Source organism: Blennius ocellaris (assembly GCF_963422515.1).
Source record: "Blennius ocellaris genome assembly, chromosome: 10".
Taxonomy (NCBI): domain Eukaryota; kingdom Metazoa; phylum Chordata; class Actinopteri; order Blenniiformes; family Blenniidae; genus Blennius; species Blennius ocellaris.
Genome location: NC_137659.1, coordinates 3,414,861 through 3,427,170, shown reverse-complemented (window position 1 = coordinate 3,427,170; position 12,310 = coordinate 3,414,861). Strand labels below are relative to the sequence as shown.

Below are 12,310 nucleotides of genomic sequence, written 5' to 3'. Positions count from 1 at the left end.
GAAGGTTAAAATGGAAGAAGCTGCACACATCTCATCGCAACACTCTGGTGATTCCGGCTCACCCTTTGCCCCCTTCACTGCACTGAGCCACCCACACACACACACACACACACACACACACACACACACACACACACACACACACACACACACATACAACACTCTGGCTTTGCTCCAATACACAATGTTTTGCGAGGCTGCTCACTTTGGCTGCCGCAGACACTCAGACACAGCGGGGCGCGTTCGGTAATGAAGTTAAGTGTGAAGGCGACGTCCTCATCTGAAAGTATAATCATCCGCCTGTGTTTGTTGTTGACTTGTATTCACCCTTGTTCCTAATATGATAATACTCCAGTTGCACAGAGAATACAGGGCGCTGCACTGCAGCCTGTTTATCAAGACTGTTGTTATTCAAAGCTCTGTGTTTTGTTTTTTTGTTTTATATTTCTCATTGTTTCTTTTCTGTTTTTGATTAAAACAATTTTTTTCTTGGACATGCATCACCAGCGGAGGGCCATGCGGACGGCTCCGCAGAAACTGAGAAACCGAAACAACGCTAACCAGGCTAACGTGATCCAGAGCAGCCCCAGGACACGGGTCAACCGATACATCGGTCGACTGATCGAGGCCCGACAGACCGAGTCGGACACGGCGGACCTCAACTTCCTCACGCTCATGTATAAGTGCTCAGACCGCGAGCAGAGGGTGAGGGATCGGAGCCATGGCGGGCGAATATCGCGTCTGCGCAGTCAGGGTGCGTTCCGGTTGTCTCAGACATCGGAACGTGGAGTAATCGTTGGGAGAAAACAGGCTGTATTCCAGATTATCTATCGCTAATGAGTTGGATAACAGTGTGAAGCAGTTATCCTTGTGCAAGCTTTTTTTTTTTTTTCAGCTGGTTCTTTCACAAGAACGCATTAAACACCATATAGGAGTCATTGAGTGCATTTACATGCTCACTAAAATTCTGATCGTTAGCTGTTATGTGATTATTGATCTGCACAAGTGCAAACAATGTTCTAGAAAACGGAAGCGACTTAGTCACAATGTGAGCAGAAGTTATAGACGTCAACAAACGAGAGGTACAGCTGCGAAACACCAAAGTAGACCTTCTTCTGCAGTAAAGAATGAGACAAATATGACGTTCAGTGAAATTAAAACCTTCAACACAGCTAATGCTAAATCAGTAACTTACATTATCTCCCACCTGATTGCAGCTAATGATAATATTGTAGCTTCCTTTAGCTCCCTCATTAAAACAGCTAAAGCTAAGACTGTAGCTTTCATTAGTGTCCACATTAAGGTGGCTAATGATAAGATCATAGCTTCCATTAGCTCCCACTCAGCTAGAGCTAATGATAAGACTGTAATTTCCATTACCTCCAAAATCAGAACGGCTACCGTTACAGTAGCTCCCTCACTAAGAGAGCTAACGCTAAGACTGTTTTCCAATAGCTTTCGTCTGAAGGCAGCTCACTGTAACTTCCATTAGGAGAGCTTACGCTAACACCAAAGGCATCAGCACGTTCAGCAAGCCGAGACCATTATTTTGAGGATGTTTGAGTTTTATATCAGTACATACGTTTGGATGTACCATAATTTCTGGACTATAAGTCGTTACTTTTGTCACAAGCTATGAACCCAGTCAGTAAAGATAGCTCAGCTAATTTATGGATTTTTTTTTACAGGTTAAGGAGCTTCATGCCTCCAATACATGAGTGATGCATTCAGGTGCATCACGTAACTCCAACCTTCTTAATTTTTTTTAATTTTTTTTTTTTATTTGGTGGGTGCAGCTGCAAATGACTGCTGGACGGCCCGCTGCGTAAAACTATGTTTGAGATAGTAGACCATAATGGCAAATCCTACGAACTGAGTAGTTGAGAAGGTGCTAGTGTAAAAGCGCCACTAGGAGGTATCCTGGGAGAGCTTTAAAGTTGAAAAACTTAGTATAACGGGATATATACGGTGGACAAGTGGACTGCACAAAGCCATTCGTCTAGTGTGGGTGGAATTAAGCATCAGTCTGTGACGTTTGTCTACATAGATTTACCGTCTAGAATGAAGATGTCTGAGATTTAATAAGACAAATAACTTCTTATTAATGGAATTTTACTCCATGCTACACCTTTTGATAAATTCAATTCATACTCGCAAAACAAATGACAGAGGTAACTGAGCAGTTTACAATGCTTGTGTTTTATTGTCTTATACCGAAGTTTAAGGAGGCAAAACAAAGTATATATAACAATATGGACAGGTCAAGCTCAAAAAAGGCTTTTTTGTTTGTTTTTTACAATGTTTCAGAGCTACAAACTGTCAAATTACTGTATGCACCTGAAATATACTTCATCCTTTGATGATAAAGTAATTCACCTTGATGTGACAGATTTCCCCGTGGTTCACTCCAACCATTCACTGGGATTGTTCCACCACTCCCTGTTGTATTCCTCTTGGTCGTTGCCATCTTAACTTGCAGCAGCAGTCACATTGTGCGATATACAGAGAGGACAAGGTCCTCGTTACAACTTACGTCTTTGAACCTCTCAAACTGTATGACATTAGACGATAGATTTTACACCACGATTGCCCGTCTTTGGCCTTGTGATACTAAAAATCCTAGTTTTCTTGGACAAATTTTGCACTTTGAACCAACGTTGATGTGACAATATTGACGCCGACTTGCCTTCCTCTCTGGTTCCGCACAGTACCACCAGGTTCCTGACGAGTACTTCACCAGTGCGGTGGTGCTCTCGCTGATCCTCGCCGCCTTGTTTGGCCTTGTGTATCTTCTCATCATACCACAGTACGTACGACGAATGCCCCTCCCCTTTCATTCTTGTCCCTCGCTCTCCTGTAGTCGGCTTGTTTTACACGGTCTCCAGCTAACCCCGCCGCTTACTCCTTTTTCTCCTCCCTCTCAGGGGCACAGTGGTTCTAGTCCTTCTTGTCTTCTGCATCTGTTTCCTGGTAGCGTGTATCATGTATCTGCACATCACTAGAATGCAGGTAAATACAAGAACTCTCCTTCCTGTTTTCTCTTCACAAAGTCAACGTTTACGTTTGCTTATTGCCTTTTTAGTTCAGATTAGCTGATGTCAATCAGATTTTTGCTGACATTGTGACATTTTGAAGCTTTTCTGTGTCAGTTTAACCACACGTGGTCTATTTTTAAATCACTGTGATTAAAACAAGCTCGAGACTTTAAATTTCAGTCTTTTGTTAAGCTCTCACTCACCTAGTTTCCTCACTTTGATGAATTTCACTCACTTTCTATGTTTTTAGACTTGGAAGTGAGAGGTTACAAACGAATTACTGTAATTAATTCAAATTTTTGGGGTATTTTTATGGCAGTCTACGTCATGTAATTCACATCACTATTTATGAAATCATGATCAACTTAAGTATCTGTATGTTTGTAGCTACTAAGACGATTCTTTAAAAGAGAGAAAATAATACATAGTCCTTTATATCTACATTTCTATACTATTTTCTATTGATATTTTTAATTGAAACTTGAAGTTGACATATCTTGTGTATGAATGCTAAAATCTATTTTTTTTATTTTTTAATACAGTTTGAACAAAAAAATTCTAATGATCAGCTGGATAAGACAAAACTAAAATCAAAATGTCGAAAGAGCTTTTTATTTTCGAAATTTCAGCGAGCAGTCTATACATTACGTCTTGTTATTCAGACCATGATGTGACATATCTATTATTTCTCATCTGCCTCATCGTTATTGTTGATGTCTTGGTGTCTCAGTGTTTTCCTGGGTGCCTGACCATTCAGATCCGCACGGCTCTCTGCATTCTCATCGTGCTCTTAATCTACGCTGTGGCTCAGGCCTGTGTGGTAAGTCGAAGTATAGACACAAAAGATTTCATCCAGGACAAATATCCCAACTTTATCTGACCCAGATGTGCAGGGAAAAAAAATGACAAGTTTTAGAACCAGTGTGTTTATTCGTTTTGTTCTATGCTTTCGTTTCAGAGTGCAATTAGACATTAAACTGAATAACTGGGTTAGTTTATATAAATGCATGTTTCTGTTTGCCTTTGAGGTGGGCTGCATGCCCTGGTTGTTTGGAGGTCCCGACACCAACAGCTCCATCCTCATCATCGATGTGGACAGCGGCGCTAACCACACCATGGCCGAGCTGCCCTGTGACGGCGCCCGCTACGCCTTCCTGTCCTGCGTGGTGGGCACGCTCACCCTGGCACTTTTCCTGCGTGTCTCCTGGCTGCCAAAGATGGCGCTGATGCTCCTCCTCGGGGTGCTCTACATCACCGTGTTGGAGCTGAGCGGCTTCCGCAAGACCGCAGGGTGGGTGGCATGCGAAACCGGGCACCTGACATGTCCATTGCTTTTTGACACTGACTGATGTGACTTCAGTTTACATCCAGATTATATAGTAGCTTAACCCCACTAATTTCCAGATCGTAGAACATCTGCCTCTCACTACCAGCCAGATCATAGATCACCCGACCCCACTAAATTCCAGATTATCGAGCATCTTCCTCCCACTAAGTGATGTCATTTCAGCTAACATCCAAATACCGGTAATTGAATAACTGATGAATTATTAAAGTTTTGTAATACCATTACTAAATAACACCAGAGTAGCAATGTACTCATTGTGCGTGCGTGCGTGCGTGTGTGCGCGCGTGCGCGCGTCTTTCATTGCCCAGCCTTTGAAGCATCACACACATGCTTATTAATGCCAAATCAGCAGACTGAGGGTCAGATGTGGGGGTGGGACCAGAGTCTTGAGGTTCCGCCCACAATGGCAGACCCCTCCCACTAGAATTCTGCAACTAAAAGAAAAACAATTAAAAACAGCTTCCATGCTTCCCTTTCAATCCTTTTAAAACTTCTCCCAAGTGAAACCTCTCCCGAACACAGTGGGGGGTCCGTCCGGCCCTCCTCTGCGTGTGTGTGTATTGCCCTGTGTGGTCCGGTGTGGCGCTGACTCGTGTTCTGGTCTCCTTCACAGTGGGGGGTCCTTCCACATCCGGGGTTACGAGCCCCTCCTGTCCCTACTGCTGTTCGTCAGTGCTCTGGCCCTCCACTCCAGGCAGCTCGACCTCAAACTCCGCCTGGATTTCCTGTGGGCTGTGCAGGTCTGTGTGTCTCCACTCACCATTCTCCTCCACATTTCTCAGATCACCACTTTTTACTTGTTTTACTTTTTTTGTTTTTACTTAAATCTGAGTAAGCATTACGGCCATGTAAATAATAAGACAGTTCTTTATTACTGAAATGTAGATACTACTTAAATGACAACAATCAGTATTTGCAACGTGTTACTTTAATGTCTGAGTACATTGTTATTGAAAAGTATTCAACTAAAAGTACTCTGCTCAAAGCTTCCAACACCAGATACATTTTATTTTCAGCAATTTTTCAAATAAGTCAAATGCTTTGAGGAAGTAACTAGTATGTATACGTTTCAGTAACTTGTATGAGTATAGTCATGTACTGTAAAAACTACCAATAAAAGTAGAAGCAGCTTAAAATACTGCGGAGTTAGAGTAATGTATTTCTAATTTCTTACTTCCACATTTGAATACAGTTAAACACACCTTGATAAGACACATCAATTGCAAGACTTTTACTAATAACTGCTTAGTTTTTGTTTTCCACTCATAGTACAGTAACTATTACACTTATGATTTGAGTATTTTTATTTTCGTTACTTGTATCTTCACTTATTGTTACAACAACACTGGTTTATGTGTTTTGTAAAGGTGAAGATGTGGTTTTCTGGCGAAGGTTACGTCACTTAAAGTTACGGTAGTTTGAGAGTCTGATCAGACTGACTGACAGATGGACTCAATAACTGGCTGACGCACACAGTGTCTTCAATTTTTTTGTTCAAAGGGTTCAAGCATTCAACAAAACTGTAGGAATCCTGTCCTTCCAGATTTTATATGTATAAACTGTCTGGTTATGCGAGGAGGTTATGTATTTATAGGCTGCCATCTGTCTGTTCCTCACCAAAACAAGGAAGAAGAAGCTTGTTTTGGCTTTGTGTCAACTGGCACTGAGTGTCCTACGTAGTGGGAGAGAAGTGTTGAAGCTGAATTTTAAACCATTTAACCCTTTAACTTCGCTGCATTAGTCATGCTAATACACCCGAGCCTGCTCATCCAACTGAGCAGTTGCAGCAGCAGCGTGTGGCGTTAGCCTCGGAAGGCTTGTCACTGCCCCCGCGTGGCGGAAGCCCGGAGGAAGCGGCTGACGTGTGTTGCTGTGCCCTTGTTTGCTGCCGCCAGGCGGAAGAGGAGAGAGACGGCATGGAGAAGGTGAAGCTGGACAACCGGAGGATCCTCTTCAACCTTCTGCCTGCACACGTGGCTCAGCACTTCCTAATGTCGAACCCCAGGAACATGGTGAGCCACGCTAATACACAGGCATGCAGACAGACACACAAACAGGTAGATGGCCCGCAAACAAAACGGCGATGAGAAGACCTGAAAGGACCTATTTTCTTTTTCTTGCTCACGCTGTCCTCTTTCTTTGACTTCCATTAGGATTTATACTATCAGTCGTACGCACAAGTCGGAGTCCTCTTCGCCTCAATCCCGAACTTTAATGATTTCTACATCGAGCTGGACGGCAACAACATGGGGGTGGAGTGTCTGAGATTACTGAATGAAATTATCGCAGACTTCGATGAGGTATTTTTCCTCTCGTTGCGCGCTTTATCCTCATACCGTTTGGATCGTGCGTTGTTTGACTTCGACTTGAACGTGTGTTTGGCAGCTCATGGATAAAGAGTGCTACAAAGACATCGAGAAGATCAAAACTATCGGCAGCACCTACATGGCCGCCATAGGTCTCGTCCCCACCATCGGTACCAAGGTATCAATCAAATATTTGGATTTATAGTCTGGTTATGAATGGTAATTTCACGCAAAGGCTGATTTTTTGGGGGGTAAACTTCCCCTTTGTAGGACAAAAAATCAGTTTACGACCATCTGAGCACGATCGCGGACTACGCCATTGAGATGTTTGACGTTCTGGACGAAATCAACTATCAGTCGTACAATGAGTTTGTCCTCAGAGTGGGTGAGTCTGCGCCTGGAACCGTAAATCATCCCACTGCCACTCTGTTTGAACTGAAATGCTCAGAACCTGCACTCCTGACTCAGCTTGGGTTGATGTGGCTGCACAGGGATCAATGTGGGCCCAGTGGTCGCCGGAGTGATCGGAGCACGCCGGCCTCAGTATGACATCTGGGGCAACACGGTCAATGTGGCCAGTCGGATGGACAGCACCGGAGTGCCCGGGAAAATACAGGTAGGAAGAGTCTGAGCTTCGGCGCCAGCTGAGGAAAACATCTCTCTCAGCGCAATGACAGCAGCTTGTGATGTGCAGACGGCTTTGAAAGTATTGATACCCAATGCGCCTCGTTGAGGATTGACATTTGTGTTGAAAGATTGATCTTGAGACGGTATTTATTGAAATTCAATACACAATCATGCCAGACAACAAATGATAATATTTACACTTCAAGTGCTTCTTTTTTTTTTTTAAATCATATTTCTTATGGGTGTTATTGCTTATAGCACCCCACTCTGTGCCACCAATGTTTTATGTCTTCGAAGATGTAAATGGTGTAGTAAAAAAACCTCCCACTGTGATATGTAAGTTGTAAAGCACATGGTGAACTGAGGCAGAATAGTGTTAAAATTGACATTTAAGGTTTGACGTGTGCTGTACAACAATAGTTTATTAAATATGAAGTTGTTAATATCTTAATATTTTGTTGCAGTACAACAAAAACTGAGATTTAGATTTCTAGTTCTTTCTAGATTGTACTGCTTTTGTACTCGAGATCAAATCGTGCCTTCGTGGGACATTCTGCCGCTTCTGCCTTGTTGATCCAGGTGACCGAGGATGTTTACCGGCTCCTGAACACCAACTACGACCTCGTCTCCCGCGGCAACGTCAGCGTCAAGGGCAAAGGTGAGATGCTGACCTACTTCCTGGAGGGGAAGGTGCAGGGCGTGGGCACGGCCACCACCTCCTCTGTGATGCGCTCCGTCAGCCTGGCGCGTCGGATCCACTCCTGCGGCAAGACGAGCGTCCCCACCAACCTGGGCAGCATGTCGTCGGCCGCCAGCCTGACCGCCGCGCACGCCAGCATGGGCAGCAACGTCCAGATGAACGCCGCCAGCAGTGGCAACAGCCAAGCAATATGTCTGCCCTCGCCGCGTGTGCCGGCGGTGGGCGAGGAGGACGAGTACGACGTGGGCGACGACGTGGAGGTGACGGAGATCCGGATCGAGGCGGCGGCGGCAGTGGCGGACGTAGCAGTGTAAGCAGGACGCCGGTTTTAAAATACTCAGCGGAGGGGTGGAGACGTCTGTCCAGGTATTTTTATTTATTCATTTTCTAATACATCCCGAACCCGCGGCACGACCCGGATGTGACAGGAAGAGACGACACAGACAATCACACTTGCTTTTAGGGATTTTTACCTGCTCGCCACTCTTTGGATATAGAGTGAAGGGACAAACGCGCCAATCGCCCTTGAACACCTCCGCGACTCTTGATTCGAGGTGTTCCTGGGTTCCGTCGGATCCAGGTATAGCGTGCGTCTTTATTCCTTATCGTGGCACATGCTCCATGTATGAGGAGACGTGTGCACCCACATCCAGATTAAAAAAAAAAAAAAAAAGACTCATGCTCTTTGCTTTTGCACTGTCTTTCTGATTCTGCCAAGGATACATTGCATTATTTACAGTGTGACGTTGTGTTATTTCACTTTTTTTTATTTATTTATTTATTTATTTTTTGGGTGTAGCATGCATGTGTGTACCTGTGAGTGTGTGTGTATGCATGTGTGATCAACTCTGAATTGTAACAAAACAGCACAAAACCTTTCTTTTTTTTTTTTATACTGGAAAGCTCACTGTATGAAATAAGCTTTTTATTATACTATCTTAACAGTAATAGTGCATGACATTTTTTTTTAAGAGTTGACAGCCATAGTAATGATGCTCCTTTTGAAAGAAAACCAAAGTACTGAGCTTTTTCCACGGATCCTCAGTTTTACTGCGTGTATTGCCTCGGCAGGAGGTAACACTAATACTATCAAAAACGTCTTTTTCAGCCACTTCGAGGAAAAACAAAAGGTGTCTGGAATAACGGATTTTATTAAATTCCCCTCTATTACACTTGTTTAAGGTAACGTGAAGCAGTGAATACTCACAAATGGGGTTAGTGTGACGGTGCGGAGGCAGTAGAGGTTATGGAGAAGAATCAGCCATTGTGTTGAGGTCTGATATGAGCTGTTGTGAAAACTAGTCAATGCCAAAAGTGAACGAGTCACAATTGCACAAAGCCGTACGTCTCTGCAGGATATGGTGCAAGCAAACAGTATGTGTATCCATGTACATGTGTTTCGGTCGGCCATTCATCCATTAAGCACACGCATCCCAATAAGCACACAGCTTCCACAAATGCACGCCCTTCTTTTAGCCGCCATGTTGGATGGCACTCATGACCACAGGAGCTTTGTGAGTCACCTCAGTCACTCATTTATTATTTGTATCGATGCTTCTCGACAGCACGGCAACAATAGACAATACAGTCAGAAAATCTCTTTATTTTTATGTTATATGGCAGTACATTTGTATTGGACTTCGTGTAATGAGCAGCCGAATCCAGATTATAGAGCATCTTCCTCAAACTAACTGATGTAATTTGGATTACATGTAGATTGCAGAGCATATGCATCCCACCAATTGATGTGATTTTAACTATAATCTACATTACAGAGCATCTTCATCTTGCTAATTGATGTAATTCAAACTATAATCCAGATTATAGATTATCTTCATCTCGCGAACTTCTGCAACCACACTCCACATACTCAGCCCTGCTGCTCATCCCACAAATGCCTGTTTGTTTGTTTTTTTTTACAAATGCAGCGCCATTTAAAGGAGAATTCACCCAGAGGCTTCGTTCCAGCGAAGAAATAATCCAGCAAACACAGATTTCCTCTCTTTTTATGCCATGTTAGCATCTACTTTTTACATCTTCTGATGTTCAAGCTCCAGTTTGAGTTTTCTTTTGATGAATATAAGCTTAATCACATCCCACACGCAGAGTCGATGACACACACAAGATGTGATCATAACCACCGCGTTGGACTTTCACTTGATCTGCAAAAGTGTAAATACGACATGTCTCCAATGTTTTGCCTTACTCAATAAGCTTACAGTGACTGCAACCTGCCTTTTTAGATATATTGACTTTGATATGCAGATCATACTTTTTTTGTAAATAGCCAAATGCTGTAAACTATGTTGTATCTTGTACAGTGTAAAGTTGGGTTATTGACTATTTTGTAATAAAGACAATATTGGTGCATAAAATATCACTTCTGAGTTGTTAGAGATGTCTTCAGACACACTAACTTTTTCTATTCCAGGTAAAAAACATTTATTAAAAGAATAATCTTTTTTGGGGGGAAAATCTGTTGCAGATGTCGAAAAATCAAGCTATTGGCCACAAGGGGGTACCAAGAGCCATTTCCACATTCCACGTTTCCCATATTTCCGTTTTATGTTTGACTGAATGATAGGAAATAAACTTTTCATTTGTGGTAATATAAAACAGGCTGGTGTGACCATATTAGCTAACATAACCACTTTAGTTTGTATTATCTTAATATAATGTCAGGTTTTTAATTGTGCAAAAACATTCTGAATGAATACAACATGTAGAAAAGAAAACAAACATGAAAATGAGCTAAAAAAAAAATGTCCATTGAGTAATTTTCATTGTAATTGCGTGAAAACCTCCTTGCAGGTGAAGTGGGTCCTCATCCAATATGGCAACCATGCTAATATGTCAACTTCGATAGTGGCAGTCAATTAAGCACTTGTATGTGTAGTATGTCTGTATATATGGTTTCCTTTCTGCCCTCTGGATTTAAGCCACTTTTTCCTGCACTGTGAATTTACTCTTTACACAGCTCAACATTGGAAGTATGTTCATTCTTGACCTGAAAAACAACTCATTCTATCCAGCTTTTTTGGGGGAGGGGGTTTAATCCAGCACACATGAAAGATATCTCTCCTAACAGAAACTCTTTCTCACCATCAAACTGGCCTGAGCCGACACCGAGCAGCAAACAACATCCTCCCCGGAGTCACCGGGGCTGAGAACAGGTCAAAAAATAGATCAATGAAATCCATCGGATCAATAAGACATGGAAAGGAAAACAAGAAAACAAAAGGAGAAAAAAGTCCAAGCCTACCTCTGTTGTTTCCTGGAATATAATTAACTGAGCCGTAGGTTCAGGAAAGTGGAGTCACTTTGATTTTTATTTCCAAGAAATACAAATCTTTCATGCACTTTTCACATTAATGCATAAGTTGCACTGAGGTAACTGGAATTACTTTAACATTGCATTACACAGTCTCTTTTAGAAAAGACATTTCAAGGATTTCCTTTTGTTGTTGTTGCTGTTGCTATTGTTATTATTATTATTATTATTGTTGTGGTTGTTGTTGTTGTTAACAAATTAATATAGGAGTTAACAATGTTTTACAGAAAATTAAAGCAAATCAAATGATACACAAGCACAGTCACATATAAATATGAGTTATACAAATCAAATTGAATTAAGTGGGAAAATATAATAATACAAATCAGAAATAAACCTGAAATCAACATAATGTACATTAATTGAAGAACAAAATTCAAATGAATAAATAAGAAAAACATCAGATTTAATTAAAAAACAATTCAGATAATGAAAATCTGAAAAAATAAGTGAATAATTATATGAAAAGAGAAAAAAGTAATTGATCAAACAGCAAATAAGTGAAGGAAATTATGTTCAAAATTTATTTAGAGAAATATTAACAAAGTCAATTGGTCGAAGTACAATATTAAAATAGTTACAAGATAAAAGAAATTTGAACGCTGCCATAAATCCTAAGAGGTTGATTCTCTATAACAGCTTGTTTTGAAGTAGAGGGTCAGCAAGATAAAGTCTAAACAAAGAGAAATTAGAGACTTAAAGCCCTTAAATGTTCTACCAAAAATGCAAAAGTGTCCTTGTTTTAACTTCTGCTGAACATGTTTGGTAAAGAGTGCAGCGGTCGGGAGGAATCGTCAGTAATCAGGCACAGCTGTTCTCAATGATTGGCTGATGAAGCAGCAAACCAAGTGGAGAACTGCAGAAATCAGAAGGAAATCATCTGGGTCAAATGGACGCGCAAAGGCAGAATGTGAGTGTGAAGAGAGTCTTTACAGATGATACATGTTTGGATTGGTCGTGTTT

General features: G+C 41.8%; 1 protein-coding gene across 1 annotated transcript in view; it reads left to right on the top strand.

Moving 5' to 3' along the window:
- Nucleotides 1-8,330, top strand: part of LOC308135741 (adenylate cyclase type 1-like) — a gene marked incomplete at both ends in the record, with an annotated part of 40,682 nt that extends 32,352 nt beyond the window's left edge. Inside the window, 12 exons of the mRNA XM_080503843.1 lie at nucleotides 508-705; nucleotides 2,709-2,806; nucleotides 2,925-3,009; nucleotides 3,766-3,855; nucleotides 4,064-4,326; nucleotides 4,997-5,123; nucleotides 6,279-6,395; nucleotides 6,537-6,683; nucleotides 6,769-6,867; nucleotides 6,960-7,074; nucleotides 7,181-7,305; nucleotides 7,896-8,330. Of these exons, the coding sequence (XP_080359969.1) occupies nucleotides 508-705; nucleotides 2,709-2,806; nucleotides 2,925-3,009; nucleotides 3,766-3,855; nucleotides 4,064-4,326; nucleotides 4,997-5,123; nucleotides 6,279-6,395; nucleotides 6,537-6,683; nucleotides 6,769-6,867; nucleotides 6,960-7,074; nucleotides 7,181-7,305; nucleotides 7,896-8,330 (1,899 nt within the window). The remainder of the gene's footprint in view (nucleotides 1-507; nucleotides 706-2,708; nucleotides 2,807-2,924; nucleotides 3,010-3,765; nucleotides 3,856-4,063; nucleotides 4,327-4,996; nucleotides 5,124-6,278; nucleotides 6,396-6,536; nucleotides 6,684-6,768; nucleotides 6,868-6,959; nucleotides 7,075-7,180; nucleotides 7,306-7,895) is intronic.
- Between the last annotated feature and the right edge of the window lie 3,980 nt (nucleotides 8,331-12,310).